Here is a 19,748-nt window from a genome sequence, read left to right as displayed (position 1 = left end):
GCGACCAATACCGTATAAGATGTACTTAGACGCTAAATACCGGATAATCTGGCTCACTATAAACACGCTCTATGAGCGTGTTTATAGTGGTGTACGGTATTTATGCGGTATCCTTATACGTATATGGGATTAGGATGGAATGTGACTTATCCGTTATCTCGGCTGTTTATAGTGCCAACCAATAGCGCTATTCTGAATCCGAGGTGGTTGAACTCTGCGTGTTCGAGGTCACCGCAATGCAATGTGGGAGGCACAAATATTTTCCCAGTTTCAAATAGTTTGCTGTCGAAACAATAGCGGCCTATTTTTTAACATTATTGCTACAGTACTGTACCATATTTGTAGGTGATATGTTATTACAGTGACAAATTTGAGCTGGGAGCGTTATATAACCCTGCTCCACTTCCTTGAATAACGGTATCGTTAATCCCTGTCTGTTTATAGTGGCCGTATACGGAATAAATAATTATACTGCAATATCCATCGATATCGAAGGATATCAGTTCCGTATAATATGTGCGGTAAATAGCGCTATTGGTCTGTTTATAGTGGCGACCTATACCGTATAAGATGTACTTATACGCTAAATACCGGATAATCTGGCTCACTATAAACACGCTCTATGATTTGTTCCATTAAGCAATATCAAAGATTAATGTCAAGCATCTAACAACAGATTTTTAGTTGGCTTAGTGGTTTTGCACAGTGCTTTTTAACCGGGAGGTACCGAGATCGATTCCCACCTCTGCCTGCAATTTTTTTTCAAGACTGGGAAATAATAACCTGACATTCGTACTGCAGAAGCGGAGTTATAACTTGTTGAACTTTGCTCCTTACGTAAAAGGGTACATTATGTTGGCACTACATTATTTCTTTTTTTTCCACATTGCTGGTACAGCTCAAATTACCGTATTTTTCCTGACCAGACAGTCCATGCCAAAATTGTTACTACACCTTTACATTTCATCGAATCTCTTTTTGATGTCTGTCATTTTGAACATCACACTTGAAAGATGTATGCTATGTAGAAACTTTATTGGGCAATTTCATAATTTGCATATTATTAGCATATTTGCAAGAAAAACATGAAAATCAATAAATACCTATATTTTTCACAATTTCAATATTTTATTAGAAATTAAGCATGTAGGCCGTTTGTTATGACTTGATGAATGAAGCTGTTAAACAGATTTTGATATTTTTGCTTATTTTTTCCTTTTTTCCCCCAAAATGTGTAAAAATTTAAATTTTTGGATGACCTATATTTTCTTTGAATATTTATAAAATTTCTTAATTTAGGTATAATACAGTGCAGAAAAAGATGTCAAAAAAATATGTTAAACAGATTTCCAATAAATTGTTCCATTTTCCATTTTGGGTTAAATACTCAATTTTCATGCGCGGGATATTTGAAACATAAAATGAAAACATGTCCATTGCACTTTTTCCTCGAGATACTATAATATCAAGGTTACGGATATATTATAATCCCTTCTTATCTTCACTGATCCATCAGATACCTATTGTTATGAATGATCAATGAAAAGGTTCAGAACTGGGCTACTGTCAAGTAGGCCTATCTATAGTTATTTTCATGACTGTGTCAACTCAAAAATCATGCAAGGTCGAATGTAGGAAAAGTACGATCAGTTGAGCTGTATTAAATATCAAATGGTCATAATTGGCGGTCACTTCAAATCATCCCCAACTGAACGAATATTATAATACACATTAATGTTTTAAGCAGATAAAATTCCAAAATACGTTTTCTGTCTTTGCTTGTCACGTGGTAGGCCTATATTGAAGTTGCGATTATATGTTTAAATAAGTGAGTTCGAACCCCGCCTCTGCCAAACTTTAAAAGAACAAAATTAAAATTTGACTTTTTTTAATTTCATATTTGGAAATGTGACTGGGAGAATTTATGTATGGTGTTGAGTGGTGTGATAGGGCATGTACTTTAACTGGCCGGCGCGGTCCGTACGTCTTTATTGGGCGTTTTATCGGCAGTCACCGAGTAATGTTATTCGAAACAATGGTATCACTTTTATGAATAGCCTGTCGCAACTTCTAATCGGCATCAAACGAACAAAAGATTATATAATCTATTGCGACTCTATTTCTATTTAAAAGCTCTTTGTTTTTTTCTATCTTCAAATCTACCGTTCTACTTTTAGGATTTCATTTTATTTATTTTTTTATTTTTTTATATAAATATTTTTATTTATTTATATATATTTATTTTTTACTAATTTTGTGGTTTTAAAGAAACTAGTAAAAGCATTTATTCTAAACAATATCGAAACCCATTGATAGACAGACGTGTTGCAACTACTTGCCTGTACTCGTCTTTGCAATAAAAACCTATGTTGCACCTAGTGTGCCATCCCAATTCTTGTGGAATGGTAGATCACGTCTATTTTGTCCCGTAATAAACTTTTTAGGCTGCGTCTTAAATGCAGCGCCTCAAGCGGTGACCTGTTTTTAATTTAAAATCGTAGCGGCTCTGTCATTGGATATTATCAAACAAAGCTATCGCCTCAATTCTATACAAACCACGATTAGGGGCACACTTAGAAACTTGCTTGACAAAACTTCGAAATTCTTTTGATATGGTAATCTACAGAAGATCTTATCTGATAACACATAGGCCTACATGATTCTACTATACTATGTTAAATTTTATAAGACGGATTCAATTACTATTTCTTCTTCACGAAAGAAAAAGAAAATTATCTGAATTAAAATTCTGACGGGGTTCGAACCCACAACCTCCGGTTTCACAGTCGAGCGCTTACACTACTGTGCTAGCAGCAGGCGGCTGACACTGGAAAATTTGCATGGAAAAATGACCCGTCTCCTCCGCAGCCAATTTGGTTCCGCTCCATCGAAATCAAGCTGGTCACGGAGGAGACTACCCTCCTTGTGGTTGTTCATTTGTGTATGGAGAGCCCTTTTTGGAGTCCGGAATGACTTAGGCTACGCTCTCAGCTAGAGTCCGACGCTGCATTGCACTAGAAATACCTTTTCTGTGAAATCGCTATAGAGCCAACCAGGAGCACGTATTCGTTTTGAAAATATAGCATTAAAATTAGTATCACCCTTGTGGCCCCGTGCAGTGGAAAACCTTAATTCTTTCATTAAAAGGAAATGAAAATTAAAAAAAACCACGGATCTACTTGTGCACCAATAAAATTGGCACAGCAATTTGTCTCAAATATGAATGAATTTTAAGAAACATACGGGGTATGATGAACATTGACCTGACGCCATGATAGTAGGATCTATTAGTCGTTTTATATACAATGTATATACCGTATTGTCATAATACCAATATTTGTCATTATATTATAATGAGTAATATTTAGCAACGTAAATGTGCAGTTCATATGCACAAACGAATACTGATCTTTATGATATTCAGGTTTTTGTACATCACATATAACATGTCACATAGGAGGTCATACGTGTTGACCTTCATCTATTGTATTTGTTCATCTGTGTATGGAGAGGATTAGCGCCATTAAACGCCATTAAAACTCCATCAGTATTAGGGCGTAGTTCAGTGAACTCACCGGATTGCTATTCCAAGTACTTTGATAATACAGATAATATGTATTAATGGGTCGAGGCGATTGCATTGAAAAACCTAATAAATTATTCATAACAGTTACGTAATCAATCGATAGTGCGGACACTTTTCATTTGCAAACCACCAAAATTCGTGATCTTTTAGCGTTGGAAAAGAAACCACGTGAATAGAGTGCCCTCTCAAGAATATCAACTCTCTGCTAGCAGTTCTGTCAGAAATAATTTTGTTCATTAGCTCTTATTGATTACGAAAGTAAGCGCATACACTTGAAATGCTATTACCGCACTTGTCTCTTTATAGCCTACTGAATCTCCAATCAATAATGAACCGTTGCCTCTGACTATGCGGTTCATATGCAAATGCTTATCAGTAAAAAATTTCGGAAGTGGCAAATGCATTATACTCACGGGGGGAAGGGCACTAATAACACAAATGACCATACGGGTATGCTCCCCCGGAAAGACCCCCCTTTTTGGATTTCGCAGCTCCGAAAGACCCCCTATATTTGACCAAAATAGAACTCCGAAAAACCCTTGATTTTGATAAATTTAGCTCTAAAAGACCCCAAAATTGTTCATTCCTCATATTTCTGGGATTTTCAAGCAAAAAGCCAAGAAAGACCCTTGATTTTGACTGTTCGCAGCTCCAAAAGTCCCCATATTTTATTTGTTCGCAGCTCCAAAAGAGCCCCTTTTACTGGTACGCCTGCATCTCCCAAAGAACCACCACCTAAACATTCCGGGGGAACATACCCACCAAATATTGTTGATGTGCCTAGGCTACTGCTGACATTTTATCAATATAGGCCTACTATTGACTTGGTGATAGTAATACTAGTAAATTCAGTACTTTTTATTTACTTACTATTTATTTTATTATTTCGTTTATATCGTGCCTTTTGTGGATGTAAGGGCTTTTGCAACAAAATAAATTTACCCCTTTTCTAGAAACCATCTTTGCAATCAAATTCGAACCCATATTTTGCACTACTTTATGTAACTTGACTAATGTTTTCAAGAGAAAAATTGAAATATCTCATTTACTTTGATTAATTCGGCAAAATGGTATTTTTTTAGTATTTCCGAAGCTACAACTTTTGTTAATCAAAACGATTTTTTTCAAACATAGTGACCCAAAGACAGTTTCTTTTTGGTTTTAATAGGTAAAGATTATCATGGCTAGGCCTATACATCAAAATATTTTGACATGCCAAAAATATTCCCCTTTATAGGCCTACCATTTGAATTTAGGCCTATCCTGACATGTTTCTACATCACATTCGCAATATCGAAACGGTGCAAATACCTATACCTGTGCCAATGTTGGCTCCCCCCTTGTCCCGCCAAAAAAGCTTCCCCCTATAATTCAACACCCTGGGATAAGTATTGCATCACATCACCCCCTCCCCTGCACCTCATCCTGGTGCGGCATTCTTTTGGTGACAGATTAGGGTGTCTTCGGGTGAAAGAGCATGTGCTCGTAAAAAATATAGGGTCTGTGGGTGACAGCGACGCTGAAAAGGGGGGTCTTAACAGCCCTACATACTAGTACGCGTCACCTCCAAAGTGGGAGTGCCCCCCCCCCGAATCAGTCTGACTAAACTTCTTTGATTGATGCAACGACCGGCCGTGACCCAAGTTATGTAATCACTTCGATGTCGAATAAACAAAATACAACACTACATGTATTGTATGTATAAACCTATATAAGGGACGCACCATTAGATATCAAGATGGGGGGGCTTGGTAGTTTTTTGGAAAAGAAATTGTCACGCCATCTGATAAAAAAAATTGCTTCACCTCAGAGCCCCCCCAAATGCGCATTGTCTCAATAAAAACATTTTGGCCCGGTTTTTGGAGGCTCGAAAACTTAACAGTTTATATGTAGGCCCTACAGTCTCGCTAAAAAAAAACCCAGTGTATGTACATATCGCATTAATAATACCGGTTCAAATTGATGATTACGTGTATTTTTGTATTTTCCCCCAAAACCTTTATTTTTCCCCTCTGATCACGAAAGCTGACTACGCTCCTGATATGAACTCATTTTAACATAAGAAGAACGTTTTTCGTGCTACGCGAAATTTAGGTGCTACAAAATGTAAACTGTTTGCTTCATCGAGGCGCTAAAGACCCATTCTCCGATAAAGCGTCCAAGTTTGGTCTCGCAAATTGCAAAATTCCAACCACGAAGAATTCATGAAAATCATTCAGAATCGTAAACTTTAATAGTTTCAGAGCACAAAACAATGCATGGGTGATTTTTCAACAATACTTAATTTTTGAGCAATATTACTTGTACGCATTGGTGGTAACGTATCAGTGGTAACGTATCTGTGAAGCCTTTTCACACTTAATCTTAATCGTGCAAGTGTAAAAACTTACCGACTTAATACTCATACTTGATCAGTCATCACCCAAAGTACTAAAGTCTGGTATGGTATTTGGCTTCATTTATCACAGCGTTTTTCCGAGGGAGTAGAATTTAGGTAACGTATCTGTGACGACATGAACGTAACGTCATGATTTTCGGCCATTAATAGACCTGATTTTTTTTACTTTGAAACCATTGTGTTATGTACTACATATATAATATAACTATGGAGCCTGCTTGATCCATCACATATGAGAACATTCATATAGCTAGTTATTTTGACAGATTGCTATCCATTAGAAATATGGTAACGTATCTGTGAACAATATTGGCGACATAGTCTCAAAGACCTGTTGGAAAAATTTAATAACCTGCGTTGTGATGTTTTATACTTTATAATTAGGGCATGATACCAGCTAATGAAAAGTACCTATAATCCATTATTATGCGCGCATGTATAGCGAACAGGGACACATTATACGGAACGCACCTTGGCTGGCGACATGGAGGAAAACAATGGATATGCATAATCAGCTTTATTGTTTTATACTTTCTAGGCATGTTAGAACCTCTAGCCCCACACATTTTAGAAAGCAACTCCTAAGTATTAGTTATATTTAAAAAAGGCATTTCTTTCTGACGAAACAAGTCTGAATACGACTTGAAACTATGGGCGACACAAATTTGGCTTTTTGAACACTTTATCGGAGAATGTGCCTAAAAATTGCTTCACCGATGTAGGCCTACTAAAGATTGTCACGACTCAGCCCCCCCACCTTGATATCAAATGGTGCGTCCCTAATATTGTACCATGCCTGCCATGTATGCATGCATGCAGGGACCGTCTTTAAAATAAATTATATCAAGTTGGCAAGTTACTATTTTTGGTGAATATTTTGTATTGAACCATGATCTTTCTGACATAAACATTCAGAGAACACCTCAAGGAAATATGAAATGTTCCATATATATCTTTACTTTAAAGTCGAAGCTGCAAGATAGCCTGAATAAAATTTTAATTTGCCGGCCAAAAATGTGATATTTTAAAACTTTTTCTTGACCACTTTCATGGAAACAAAAACTTACAAGAAACCTCGGTAAAACTGACGATTTACAAGGAATTTCAAGTCTCAAAAGAAAATCTATCTGTGTTATTTTGCACACAAAATAGTTCTTGTCTCAAAAATCCAAAAGAAAAATGCGTTTTATCTGTAATTTTTAGAATAAAGCTTCGGGACTTTAGGTCTCGAATTTCGTACCACGACAAAAGAAGTACAGTACATACATCTGACGCAAAGCATACATCCTTTTGGCCTGATATGGAAACGTAATTAGAAGGTAGCTATTGTATTCTAACAATAAGATCGGGGTCAAATAGCTTACAAAAGGCTCCTCCGATTTATAGTGATCTACAATCAATCGGCAAGCTGCGAGTTATTGATTTTAATCAATCACGTATTGCACTCCCCAACGGTAACAGAAGGGTTTAGCCCAGGTTGAAATCTCATCTCCTCCCAGTCGTCATAAGCGAATTATAAATATGAATTGAAACCCTCTAGAAGTTACCAAAGTATACCGCACATGGCGCTATTTATAAACCTGAAAGATTTCTAGCACAGGTCGAATGCGAAAAAGACGGATGTGAGATAGGGTCGGGGGGGACTTGGATTATTTTTCGACGGGGATGTGCGGCCCGAGCTTCTGAACCCATCAGTCATTTATTTTTTTGGTCGTTATATGACTAGCATTTGAGGACTGAGTCAGGGGGATGAGACTGAATAGGGTTAAATGTCAGGACCTACAACCATGGCCAAAATGTGTTGGGACACTTATGGAAAACGTACACTATATTATGACCTTATTTCCGTTATTATTAACGTGATAAAGTGGAGGTTTCTTTGGTGTCAAGCCTAAACCCTTTCCTAACACCCCAACCCTCCCCTTCCCCACCAATCAATGTTGGGTGCCACAAGGCTTGTGTGACCAAAAAGTCGGATTCAACATTGATCGGGGGAGTGGGGGCTTATTTACATTACCCTATCAAACCGTCCCAACACTTATGGCCAGCATTGTCTCTAAGGTACAAAAAATCAAATTTTAAAATGTGTGTTTTGGCCCATATCTCCTCAACCATAGCTTAGATTTTCATCAAATTTTACATGAAAACAGAGAAACTATTTATCTTTTCACTTATATAAAAAATATTGCATTTTCCTCACGTGATTTAGGGATACGGTCACATTTTATACGCAATATCATGTATTTTACAGTGCGTTCTGAACATTATTAGCCTATGCGAACTACATATTTTGCTTAAAATGATGTTTTATTTTGAAAGAGTAGTGATTTAATCGCCAGAAATACATGATATTTGTTGACAGGAATTGATTGAAGTCTTTTAAAAGAGTGATTTTGGAAAAAAAAACTTAAATAAAAAAAAAAGCTAATTTTAGACAAAAAACAAACAAACTTTAATCATTTTCATCGTTTGCATCAAAAACGTATGTGGTATTTGCAACGAGTAAATCGTGTAAATATAATCATAGTCGGCAGGAGTGGGTCTAAATTACATTTTATGACTGAAATTTATTAAAGCGCTTTCAAAGAAACTTGCGTATAAAAAACAACATAGCACATAAAAAAGTAATTATCATAATATTACACATAATTTCTAAATCAGAATTTCATCATCTTCAGAAGATAGCAAACATCATTGACTATTCACCTTCATATCCTATTAGACTAGTCGACTTTCTGCTGAGTAATAGAAGTCTTAGGTGCGTTTTTTAAAGTTAAAAACGGTCTCTATGTTTTTAAAGTCATTTGGGGTAGGCTGAATCCAACAAACGTGGATACCATAAACAATTATAATGTTTTGACATTATAATTTGAAAAAAAAAATAACCGCCAAAATCATCAAATTAGTATTTAAAACTCTGATAACTTTGGTAGTCAATTTGTTTGATGCAAATTAGCAGGTCAACGAATATAAATTATTTTTGGTATCCGTGATTCATGAACTTAGCATACCCAAACTGACTTAAAGGTCATAGATACCACTTTAAACAAAAAATGCGCCTTGATGGCTTATGCCCCTTTCCAAGAAATTTGACTAGTCTATTACAGGCATATATAGGCACACCTTTTGGATCAATGATGATGATTATGATGATGATGATGATGATGATGATGATGATGATGATGATGATGATCACCATCATCATCATCATCATTATCATCATCATCATCATCATCATCATCTTCATCTTCATCATCATCATCATCAGCTTCAGCATCATGAAGACCTAATAATTATATTTCCTTATTAAACATATTTATAACTCGCGTATACCATTATGCGCAAAGCTGAAACCCAAATGCACGGCATAGGTCATTTAGATAATACAATGCCTCAGTGAACCGTTCAATAATTCGATTCATCATTGACATTTGTACACGGAAGGTGATTTCGGGTCACGGTATGCAGGCTATAATAAAAGAGAATCACTACCATCTTTTTTACGAGTGCATACCGTGGGTTTCAGACTTTCTTACACTTTTAGAATATATTTTCTTCAAAAAGGCCTTGAATACCGTTCTTCTATAGCCAATAAGACAATTTTCATGTCCTAAAAGTAGCGGGTTAGTTTAAACACTTTTATTAACTTCGCAATAGCTTTTATGCCCCAAAATACTTCACTAATATGTTACTTGAAACTATTAGCTCAGTTGATAAGGCGTCTGTGTTATGCTCAAAAAGTCTGAGTTCGATTCCTAACGATTAAAAAAATTGCTTTTTTTTTTTTTTTTTTTTTGCTTTCTTATTAAAATTACCAATTTCTCACTTTTCTGTTGAAATGAAAATATGTAGGATTCTTATTTTCATAAATAATATCACAAATAAAAGCAGAGTATCAACTGAGCTAACACACAGTACTTTTTCATCCATTATTGTATGTAATCGAAATTAATGCTAACAAGTTGATTTACTCCGTTGCTTCATTTGAGGTAGACTGCGGTAAATTGGGAAAACAGGTATGCATGGGTTCGATTCCTTTATTTGTTTTTTGATCACGAGATGTTGTGATAACTTTTATTTTTTTCTATACCTGTAATGTAACATTTTAATTGGTGGAAACAATAATTTTCCATTTTTAAACCCAAGTTTTTGACAGTTAAAGTGACGAATAGTGAACTTAGACAGGGCCAAAATATCGCTTTAAGACATTTTAAGTGACCAGTCCCTAAATGTGAAATATAGCCATCCAAAAATTTTTGGTTAAGCCAAATGATAAGATCTCTAACTGCTCTAAATTTGGTGTCAATATCATATTTACTTTTTGAGTTATAAGCAAAAAACTGAAATTAGATGATTTTTTTTTTCAACTTTTCAAATACAACCATGGCCAAAATGTGTTGGGACACTTATGGAAAACGTACACTATATTATGACCTTATTTCCGTTATTATTAACGTGATAAAGTGGAGGTTTCTTTGGTGTCAAGCCTAAACCCTTTCCTAACACCCCAACCCTCCCCCTCCCCCACCAAACAATGTTGGGTGCCACAAGGCTTGTGTGACCAAAAAAGTCGGATTCAACATTGATCGGGGGGAGAGGGGGGCTTATTTACATTACCCTATCAAACCGTCCCAACACTTATGGCCAGCATTGTAGGTCACTATTTCAGAAGAGATGCGGTCCGACCAACCAACGCACTGAAGGGTCTATTGTTCTATTGTGTCCGATTTGAGCGCTGACATATTGGACAATGTTGCCAATCAATATTCATGAGAGTGTACATTCAACGTCCAGTTATCGAAATTGGGTGACTTGTGTTTGGCAGGTGTGAAATACATCTGACTGGGTGTTTTAATTACATAACGCATAAAGGTTTTGGCATCATTGAATGGCTGGCTAGTGCTTAGTTTTCTTTTTATTCATCCCTTTCTTTTCCTTTCTCTGCACTTATTCTTTCTTATGCCTACACTTTAGCAGTGGCGTTGATTTCTTTTTGACATGGGGTGGGATTTTTTTAGGCCTACCCGGTATAGTGAATCCAGTAGGTGTACCTTATGGTACAAATGCGCGCGAAAAATTTTACCATAGGCCTATTGAAACTAAACTAGTGAAATATGGGACAAAAGTGGAATATATTCGCGCGAAGCACTAAAAAATTAGCATTTTTGTGCCTAATATGGTCAAATATGAGGTTGATTTCGACAGAAACCCATACACAGGCGTCAACATGGGGGGGGCTTGTATGGACCATCCCCCTCGCAAAATATTGGGGGGGGGATTAAGCCCCCCGGATCTATACGCCTATGCACTTTAGGGACCTGTCACTCCATCGCTCTCCTTCTCCCTCTCTCTCACTCCTTCTCCCCCTCTTCCTTTCTTTTTCTTTTTGTCTTTACCCCGCCCTACAATCTCGATCACCTATCTGTTTCTCCTCTTTTCACCCTCTACCCTCCTTCACTACCTCAATTGCCTCAAAGGAGTTAATTATAGAAAGTAACACAGATAGACCTATACATAGCAGCCATGGCACGGTGTTACGGGTATCGATCAGCAACTCTATTGAATTGATTTAAATGAGGCGCCTAAATAAAGGTGGGTGGTACATAATTGTATTTCGACGGTAGAGTGTGATTTTGTGTGCTGGCGAACACTCAGTCACACCCTTGGGTTGAATGAACACAATAGGTACCTCTCACTCAAGTGGGCGCTTTCACATGACATTCTTTTGATCACTTATTGACAGTAGCCTGCCTGGTAAAGCGTTAATACGCTGTCAGGTTAGTTACCGATTTAATGGCGGAACTCTTTTGTCTTAAACAAAGGTTACCTCTCGATGAATAGCTTGGCGGAAATTGAAATCGGCACGAAGTTATAATGCGTTATGTAATCTTTTGCGCCTCCACGAATATGATAGCTCCGTGCGACCAACGGCCATTTCCGGAAGTAAAAAGTCACGTCTATGACATGTACCATAGTCTGCCTATACGCCGTAGAAGTGACGTAGTTAATCGGATTAACTACAATAGCAATAGATGAATACAATTTTGGCTATATCGCCCCACACTACAACGTTCATGCGGTACCGATGCATTGAACCATAGATGTCAAAGAAATGCTAATCACTTGAACCTGTAAGATTAGTCTCTTTGAAAAAAGCGGTATTGTATGCAATCTATTATCTACCAAAAACGTTTCAAAACGTAAAAAGGGGCCAAGTTTAAAAAATCTTTCCTGTGTGGCTTTTCACCCTTTTTAAAACTTGGTCCCATTTATGCAAGTTTCTAAAGACCCATACGAAGTCATCTTTAGGTTACTTGTTTGTTTTCTTAGTTGTGGTTCTTTGTAGCCATGCGAGGCGATCTAGTTGGATATCCATATTTCGCGATGAGTGGTTTTTTGAAGCTTCGGGGGCAAACTAGTTGGATATCCATATTTCGCGGTTAGCTGGTCACAGTAGCTGCAATTCGCAGAAGTTCAGTACAATGCTGGGTCCCGTAAAATCAGGCCATTTTACGGGAACTTAATCCCCTTGGCGTTGAAGTCGAAGCCAAAACTTGGTTCCGCAAGCTGATTTGGTGTACGTCATGAGCACACACAAAAGCATATACCAACTGTGACGTTTAAAAAAAAAAATATTTTGATCTATTCAATCAGTAATTTTCAGCAACATGTGGCATGTTTTTAACCCAAACCAAATTAGATTTCCAATAATTGGTCTATTAACTAGATAATACATAAGTGGTAATTATGTAGTCTATGAGGAAATATCCAAACTATTGTTCTTAATTATGACGTATTTTCATCATAATTTACGGCACACTATAGATTTTCGCGTTAACTTTAACTTCAAGCGGCTTTAATGGCAGAGTGGTTTTGAATACATTATCCTCTATAATCCTCTAGACGTTAAAGTTTGTGGTTTAAACTTCATTTCGCAAGGTCTCTAATATCTACAGCAGTACTCGCCGTACGCCAGAGTTTCTAGAATGCTGCTAAAATAAGAACATTTTTAATGCTAATTTATTGCACCTTCTAGGGAACCGTGGTTACCTTTTTGAAATCGCCGAGTGGGAGGGTTTTCAATGAAATATTTTTTTGTGTTAAAACTGAAGCATAATATATGTATAAAAGAATATATGAATATTAACTGCACATCATATATAACGATTCGTGATACCCAATCGTGCTAAAATTTATGTGGTTTAGTCAAAATTAACACTCAATTGATGGTAAAAATTGTATGTAAATTTTACGTAAGTCCCGACTAAAGATTACTGTTTCGTCTTTATGGGAATCTAATCTCTAATATCTGGAAGAAACTTTGGGGGACCTACGTGTAATTATCCTATAAATTGCGAACATCCAGACCGTGTATGCACGAAAAATGGCAGGTTCTATACTGAACAACATGTATATACCCGGTATAATATAGGAGTATTATAGACCTTTTTCCCTCTATCCCACAATGCACTATTCCAGGGGGGTATGACGTAGTTCATCAACCTCATAGATCGTGTGCATCCGATGGTCTTTGCCAGGCCGTTGCAATTATTTTGTCTTAATATGGGCATACTGATTCCATATATGCGGATTATCGTAAAGACCATCGATGTTACTAATTATTATTGAATACACGAGTGCTGCAGTTACGGAGCGATGCAGAACATCTGTGTAAGAGATTTTGTGTTCGTTTTATTTTCAACTCCGAAAAAAAAGTGAAACGGACGCCGGTAAAATACCGCTGCGTGTCCCGTCATCAGTTTTTCACCATTAGGTCTATAAAATGTATACAAAGTTAGGTTTCAATAACGGGAAACTTTTTTGGGTGAATACACCATGTCCATAAGGCATAGAAATGTTGTTTTTTGCTCCCGAAAGGTATCAGTGATCGTGGCGCCATTATCATCATTATCGGGGATTCCTTTTTTGTGATGAAGGCACCAGTCGAAATGTCCGTATTCCAGACTGTAATGAACATAACTCTGTACTCCCCGGGGAGATGATGTATTTTGCGACACTCATACCCCCTGGAATAGTGCATGATGGGAAAGAGGGAAAAAGGTCTATAGCACCTACAGCCGGTGCGGCCCAGCGAGTTCAAATCGATAATGTATTGTGCATGAATAGCTGCCCATTTATCATGTTTATTGTCAGATTTCTGTATGTAGAACACGCAGTTATCAACAATTGAGCGCTATTAATACACATTAATGTTTTTAGGCAAATACAATTCCAAAATATGGTACGTTTTCTGCCTTTGCTTGTCACGTGGTAGGCCTATGTTGAAGTTGCGATTATATGTTCAAATAAGTTTCAAATGTATAACAACAACAAGACAAGTGGCCGAGCGGTCTAAGGCGCTAGGCTCATAGAGTATCCAAAGCGGTGCGCCGCTGCCACATTTAATTTTACTTTTTTCAAATTTCATATTGGGGAAATGTGACTGGGAGAATTGACGTATGGCGTGGAGTGGTGTGATAGATATCCTGCATATTTAATGCCTCATCAGTTACTTGCTATAAGTTACTGATTTACTATAGAATAGTTCTTATACGATGTTTTAATATTTCATCATACATATATTGATAAATTGTGGAGCAAATATTTATTAAATATTTTCCAGGGTCTATGGTAAGACCGATGTGCCTACTAAGCATGCCGGGAAATAAACTGACCTATGTCAATTCAAATCGTGGAGATGAGGTCCGACTTGTGTGAATCGTGACCTTTTTCAATCGCAATTTCCGGAGATCGAAGTTCCCTGACTGAATTCTTCCGAGGAGCAGTTGCAGACAATTTTGAATTCTTTTATGACCACTGAAGTATAGTCAAACCTGTCAAGGACACTCGGCGTGAATTGAAAGACCATGTCACTCGCCACAGAAACATGTCAAAGGTTATAAAACACCAATTTGGTGGTTTCTGCTCCCAAGAATTTGTACCTAAAAACCATGTTCTTTGCCATGTTCTTTGCCAGCGTCAGTGAACTTAAAGAAAGAGAGAACGGAAGAAAGATAAATAAAATAAAGAAAACAAATCAGAAAGGAAAAAAGGGGAAGAAAAATGAGAAAAGAAAAAAACTTAACCACAAGGGGACTCTTGATTCATAAAGGAGATTAATAGTCCAGCGCCCTATCCATTCGACTACGCATTAACTTACACAATTCCTTGATCTCAAAACGGCTATATAATTCTAATTTGAAGCAATAGGTTGATAACAATCGCGTCTGCATAATGGCTCTTAGAATAAAAAAAGCATGTCGGCTCTGGAATTTCTGACGCATCGATGGCGAAAAACATCGTTTTTTTTGTAATAGATTCCATTTTGAGTGAAAATGATATGGGATAGCGAGTGACAGAAAGTTGAGATATAATGTAGGTAGTTAGATGTCTAAATTAACGTTCTGTAATCACGATATCGATAATATAACAACACAGTTTTTTGTCATGCAAGATTCTCCATAATGTCCCCCCCCCAAAACGAGCTTCTAAAATTTAATCAATGTCTTTCGTAGTAACTCGAATCTTGGACTAAAGATCAACTGACCAGCCTGTGACTTCTGCAACTATCCTGAAATTGTGGTGCTAGTTCATATAAATAATATTAGTTGCAATAAAACCTTTTTTATAGTAAATAAACAACAAAAATTTGACAAAATGAGTATTTTTAGCTAAAAATTGCCATTTGTGGGCAAGAAACAAGCATTTTATACTGACTTTTGATTTTCAGGAGGTCATAGGTCAAAAACATTTGATATTAGGAAAAGTTGACATGATTCACTTTTTTAATGTTCATATTCATATAAATACGAGGGGGTATCAAAAAGTTCTAGAAATCGTCCAGAAGTGAAAAAGCTATATTAATGAAATTTTGTCAGTGCAATCACTGGTCCTTATGTACATTATGGTCCAAAAATGTGACGCGTCATGTCAAAAGGAGACACTTTTGGGCATTTGAGATTTTAACATATCTTAAATATAGAGATATTTTGCTCCACAACGCCATTTTCCCCAATGAAATTGGACATTTCTAAGCGAAGATATTGAGTTCGTAAGTTATGGTGTTATAAAATTGGAAATTGAGATATCGGCCTTTAAAGATATTATTGACAATGTTGAGAGTAGGAATTACCTTGAAAAATGTCTCAAAAAATACACCATGCCAGTTATATTCCGGTCTGAAACTATCAGACAATATTTTGAACATTAATTACATCACAAATTCGCAACAAACCCAAATTGTGAAAAAATCACCACCGGGAAGATTTTTGGCTATTTCTCCATTTAGGATCCTGCCCAAAAGTGTCTCCTTTTGACATGACACGTCACAAATGGTCTCATAGGTATGTTTACTTTTTTTACAGGTGGCACTAGATGCCAATAACCTGCTGCCCCAGTTACTGTGCATAAACTGCAAGATTGAAAAAATTGAGGCAAGCAGCATTATTAAGTTCCTGCTTTTGAAGGGTTGCAGTGCCTAGAAAATTGATGATGAAATGAAAGTTATCTTCGGTGGTGATTGTGATATGCCACTGTCGCTTTTTGAAAAAGGAATTGTTATTTCATCACAGATTTTCTGGGCACTGTAACCCTTAAAATGGAACTTAATCATGCTGCATGCCTCAATTTTCTCCATTTTGCTGGTTATGCGGTTACATAGGCAGGTAGTGACATCTAGCTCTTGTAAAAAAAGAGTACTTATGAGACTATTTTTGCACCATAGTGTACATAAGGACCAGTGATTGCACTGACAAAATTTCATTGATATAACTCTTTCACTTCTGGGATATTTCTAAAAATTTTTGATACCCCCTCGTACATTGGTATATTTTTTATTTCAAATATCTTAAACTTTGGTCAAAATTAAACAAAATCACCGAATAATGCATTTTCTCGCCAATATTTTGTCAACATATACAAATGCAATTTTTTGGTTAAAAAAATATTGAATATACACGTGACATGTATTCTCCACATCAAATATGAAGTTTATACTTTATTTACTTCAATGTTATAGCTGTTTTAATAATCGACATTTTTGGTTAAAAAAAAGGTAAAAAACAACCCACAAAAAAACTGCATTTTTAACCCAAATATCTAATTCCACATCACATTTCAAATATAACACCCAGGTAAAATAAAAATACCAGAGTGTTTAGATACATTTTAACACCATAAGACACAGACACAGCCACCAGAAAAGGACCAGCTCAGATCGCGCGCCAAATAAGTTTGCAGTCCAGAAATTTAATTTTTTTCTCAGCCTTGCAAAAAATAGGCAGAGGTGGGAATCGAACCCGGGACCTGTGTGTTGTAAAACCTACTGCGTTACCACTGAGCCAACTGACAATTAGCTATGAGAAGTTTGATAGTAATCCTTGATATTGCTGAATAGAATAAATCAATACTGATAGGTCTATTTATCTAATATACGATGCTATTCAAATTGGCCTATAAACTAGGAATATAATGTGAAATGACAATCAATCGATCAATCAATCAAGTTGTCAAGTTATCAACAATCAATAATAAACCGACGTAGGCCTATCATGGAATATTACTAACTAGGCCTACTAACTAATATACCAAATAAATAAAATCAATAAATAAGTCAGTAAATAAATAAATAGGCATAGGCCTAAATAAATAAATAAATACATAATGCAGAATGCAGTTAGTATTTTAGTTGCAAAATTCCAAACATTCTATTCACACATTCTATTATAATTTTCTGCTATACGCGCAAAGGACCTGTACCTTTAATATGTCCGCGCCTAATCAATAATGAGTCTTTCACCATGCTCACACACCATGTTAAACTATTGTATCCCTATATAGTATTATCTACTGACCAAGTCCTAACAACCGTAATGAAATGGATGCTATAACGTACCCAATCAAGCGAACATATCAAGGTCATATCAGGGCGCCGCGTTATACAAAGAATGGTCAAAGGTCAACGTTTCCAAAGTAGTATAGTAATAGATGTAGACACAAGCTTTCGTGCGGGAAACATAAACACATAGTCGTCAGTCGTGTGGTTTTTATGAGATTTGATACGGCCCTGAAGTCTATGGCAGTCCCAAAATCAGTACCAGACCCGGTTACCAGACGGCAATGTGTGTGTTGTTACAAGGAATACAAACTCATTTTATCAATAAGTGAACCACATAGAGGAATACGACATATATCGTGAGCCAATCTGCATTCTGTTGCCTGCAAAAGCCGACGATCAGGTAAAAATTCTAAAAGCAGCGTGACTAGATATTTGCGTTAATTTCAAGATACGTGACCCATTCCATGTCAACTCCAGGGATGTGCACCGCAGCACCTCTTCAATTTTTTTCTTTTTCTGTGTGATGGTAGATATTGATGAGAAAGCAAAATCCCGAAAATTTGAGCTTCATACTCCATTTCGTTTTCCTGTGGCATCAATTTGAAATTTAGGGGGGGGTCAGGGTAAAAAATGTTTCGCAACGCGAAAGTTGACGTTTGGAGGTCCATAAATGTATAAATGAAACCCTTTACAACTATGAAAAGTATGTAACCTGGGGAATTATTTGTGTAGAATTTAAAAGATATAGGGCCCTCAAAATGCAACTTCGTCCATCCAGGACCAACTTTGGGGGGTCAGAACTCCAAAAGTAAAAAAAATTTTATTGTCCATTTTTTGGCCAGTCAGAGCCCTTTGGTAGGACAAACTCTTATCCAATATTGAGCCTATTAGAATACTTTTAGCTGAGATATTACCCATGCAAAACCCCAATTGTACATTTTTTGTACATTTTGACCCCCCTGAAAACCAATGTCAGACATTTTGACCCCCATCAATTTCAGGTATGTTGAAAATATGTCCTTGGACAACATTTCTGAGAGATATTGGCTTGGGGTCTCGATGGCTTCAACACATCAGTTAGGTTTGCATTCTCCATAGAGTTGTACATAAGTCATTAGTATATGCAAAATCAAAAATGTGTAAAAAATGATAAAATCATGAAAAAGCACGTTTTAACCCCAATTTCGCCTCAATATGGTATGATGGAATATTTTTGTTCACAGATATAAGATATTCATATGCCCCCAATTACTCAGAGCAAAAATTAAGGTTGCAGTCAACTTTCTTTTGAAGTTATGGCTACTTTTTAGATTTGATATTTTTGGGTAACAATTGGAAGAAAGTCACAAAAACACATTTTAAACAAAAATATCTCTGTTCGCGTCACTTTTTTGAAATTCCAGCCGGATTAAACAGATAGAGGAGACTCTAACAATTAATTCTAACCCGGCTGACACCTTTGTCCAGAAAGTGGCCTCTCTACTATTTTGGTGGGTTTGAAAATAAATACCTCTCTGCTGCAGCACTGGTGGGTATAAGCAAATAAAATGAACACATATACCTCCGGTAACAACATACCAAGGATAATATGTGTAAGTTGTCACTGCAGCTGAAACTGATAACAGTAATCTGGTTTACCCTGCACACCCTGTATTAGGGTTTGGGTTATGGTTAGGCATAGGGTTATACCTGTGCACAGGATATACGTGAATTATTCCACAGTATAAAGGATTATCTAATAATACATTCAACTTACCAAAAGTTGGTAATGTTAAAGTGCCTTCAGCGTCTTCACAAGTCAATATTTCAAATCTCATGTGAATATCTATGTCATTTGAACTGGTGAGAGGTTGTATTTCAATCAATGTAGCTGCTATCACGCTTTCAAATGATATAATGTCGTATGCATATATCGCCTGGTGGTTAAC

At 36.6% G+C, this 19,748-nt stretch overlaps 1 protein-coding gene across 1 annotated transcript in view; it reads right to left on the bottom strand.

Moving 5' to 3' along the window:
• Positions 1-19,748, bottom strand: part of LOC140145073 (uncharacterized) — a 49,192-nt gene extending 29,444 nt beyond the window's left edge. Inside the window, exon 1 of the mRNA XM_072166859.1 lies at positions 19,577-19,748. Coding sequence (XP_072022960.1) covers positions 19,577-19,637 — 61 coding nt within the window. The 5' untranslated portion in view covers positions 19,638-19,748. The remainder of the gene's footprint in view (positions 1-19,576) is intronic.

This window comes from Amphiura filiformis, unplaced genomic scaffold (assembly GCF_039555335.1).
Source record: "Amphiura filiformis unplaced genomic scaffold, Afil_fr2py scaffold_127, whole genome shotgun sequence".
NCBI classification, from domain to species: Eukaryota; Metazoa; Echinodermata; class Ophiuroidea; order Amphilepidida; family Amphiuridae; genus Amphiura; species Amphiura filiformis.
Note: the sequence above shows the minus strand (reverse complement) of the source record. Positions and strands in the feature narration are given on the sequence as shown.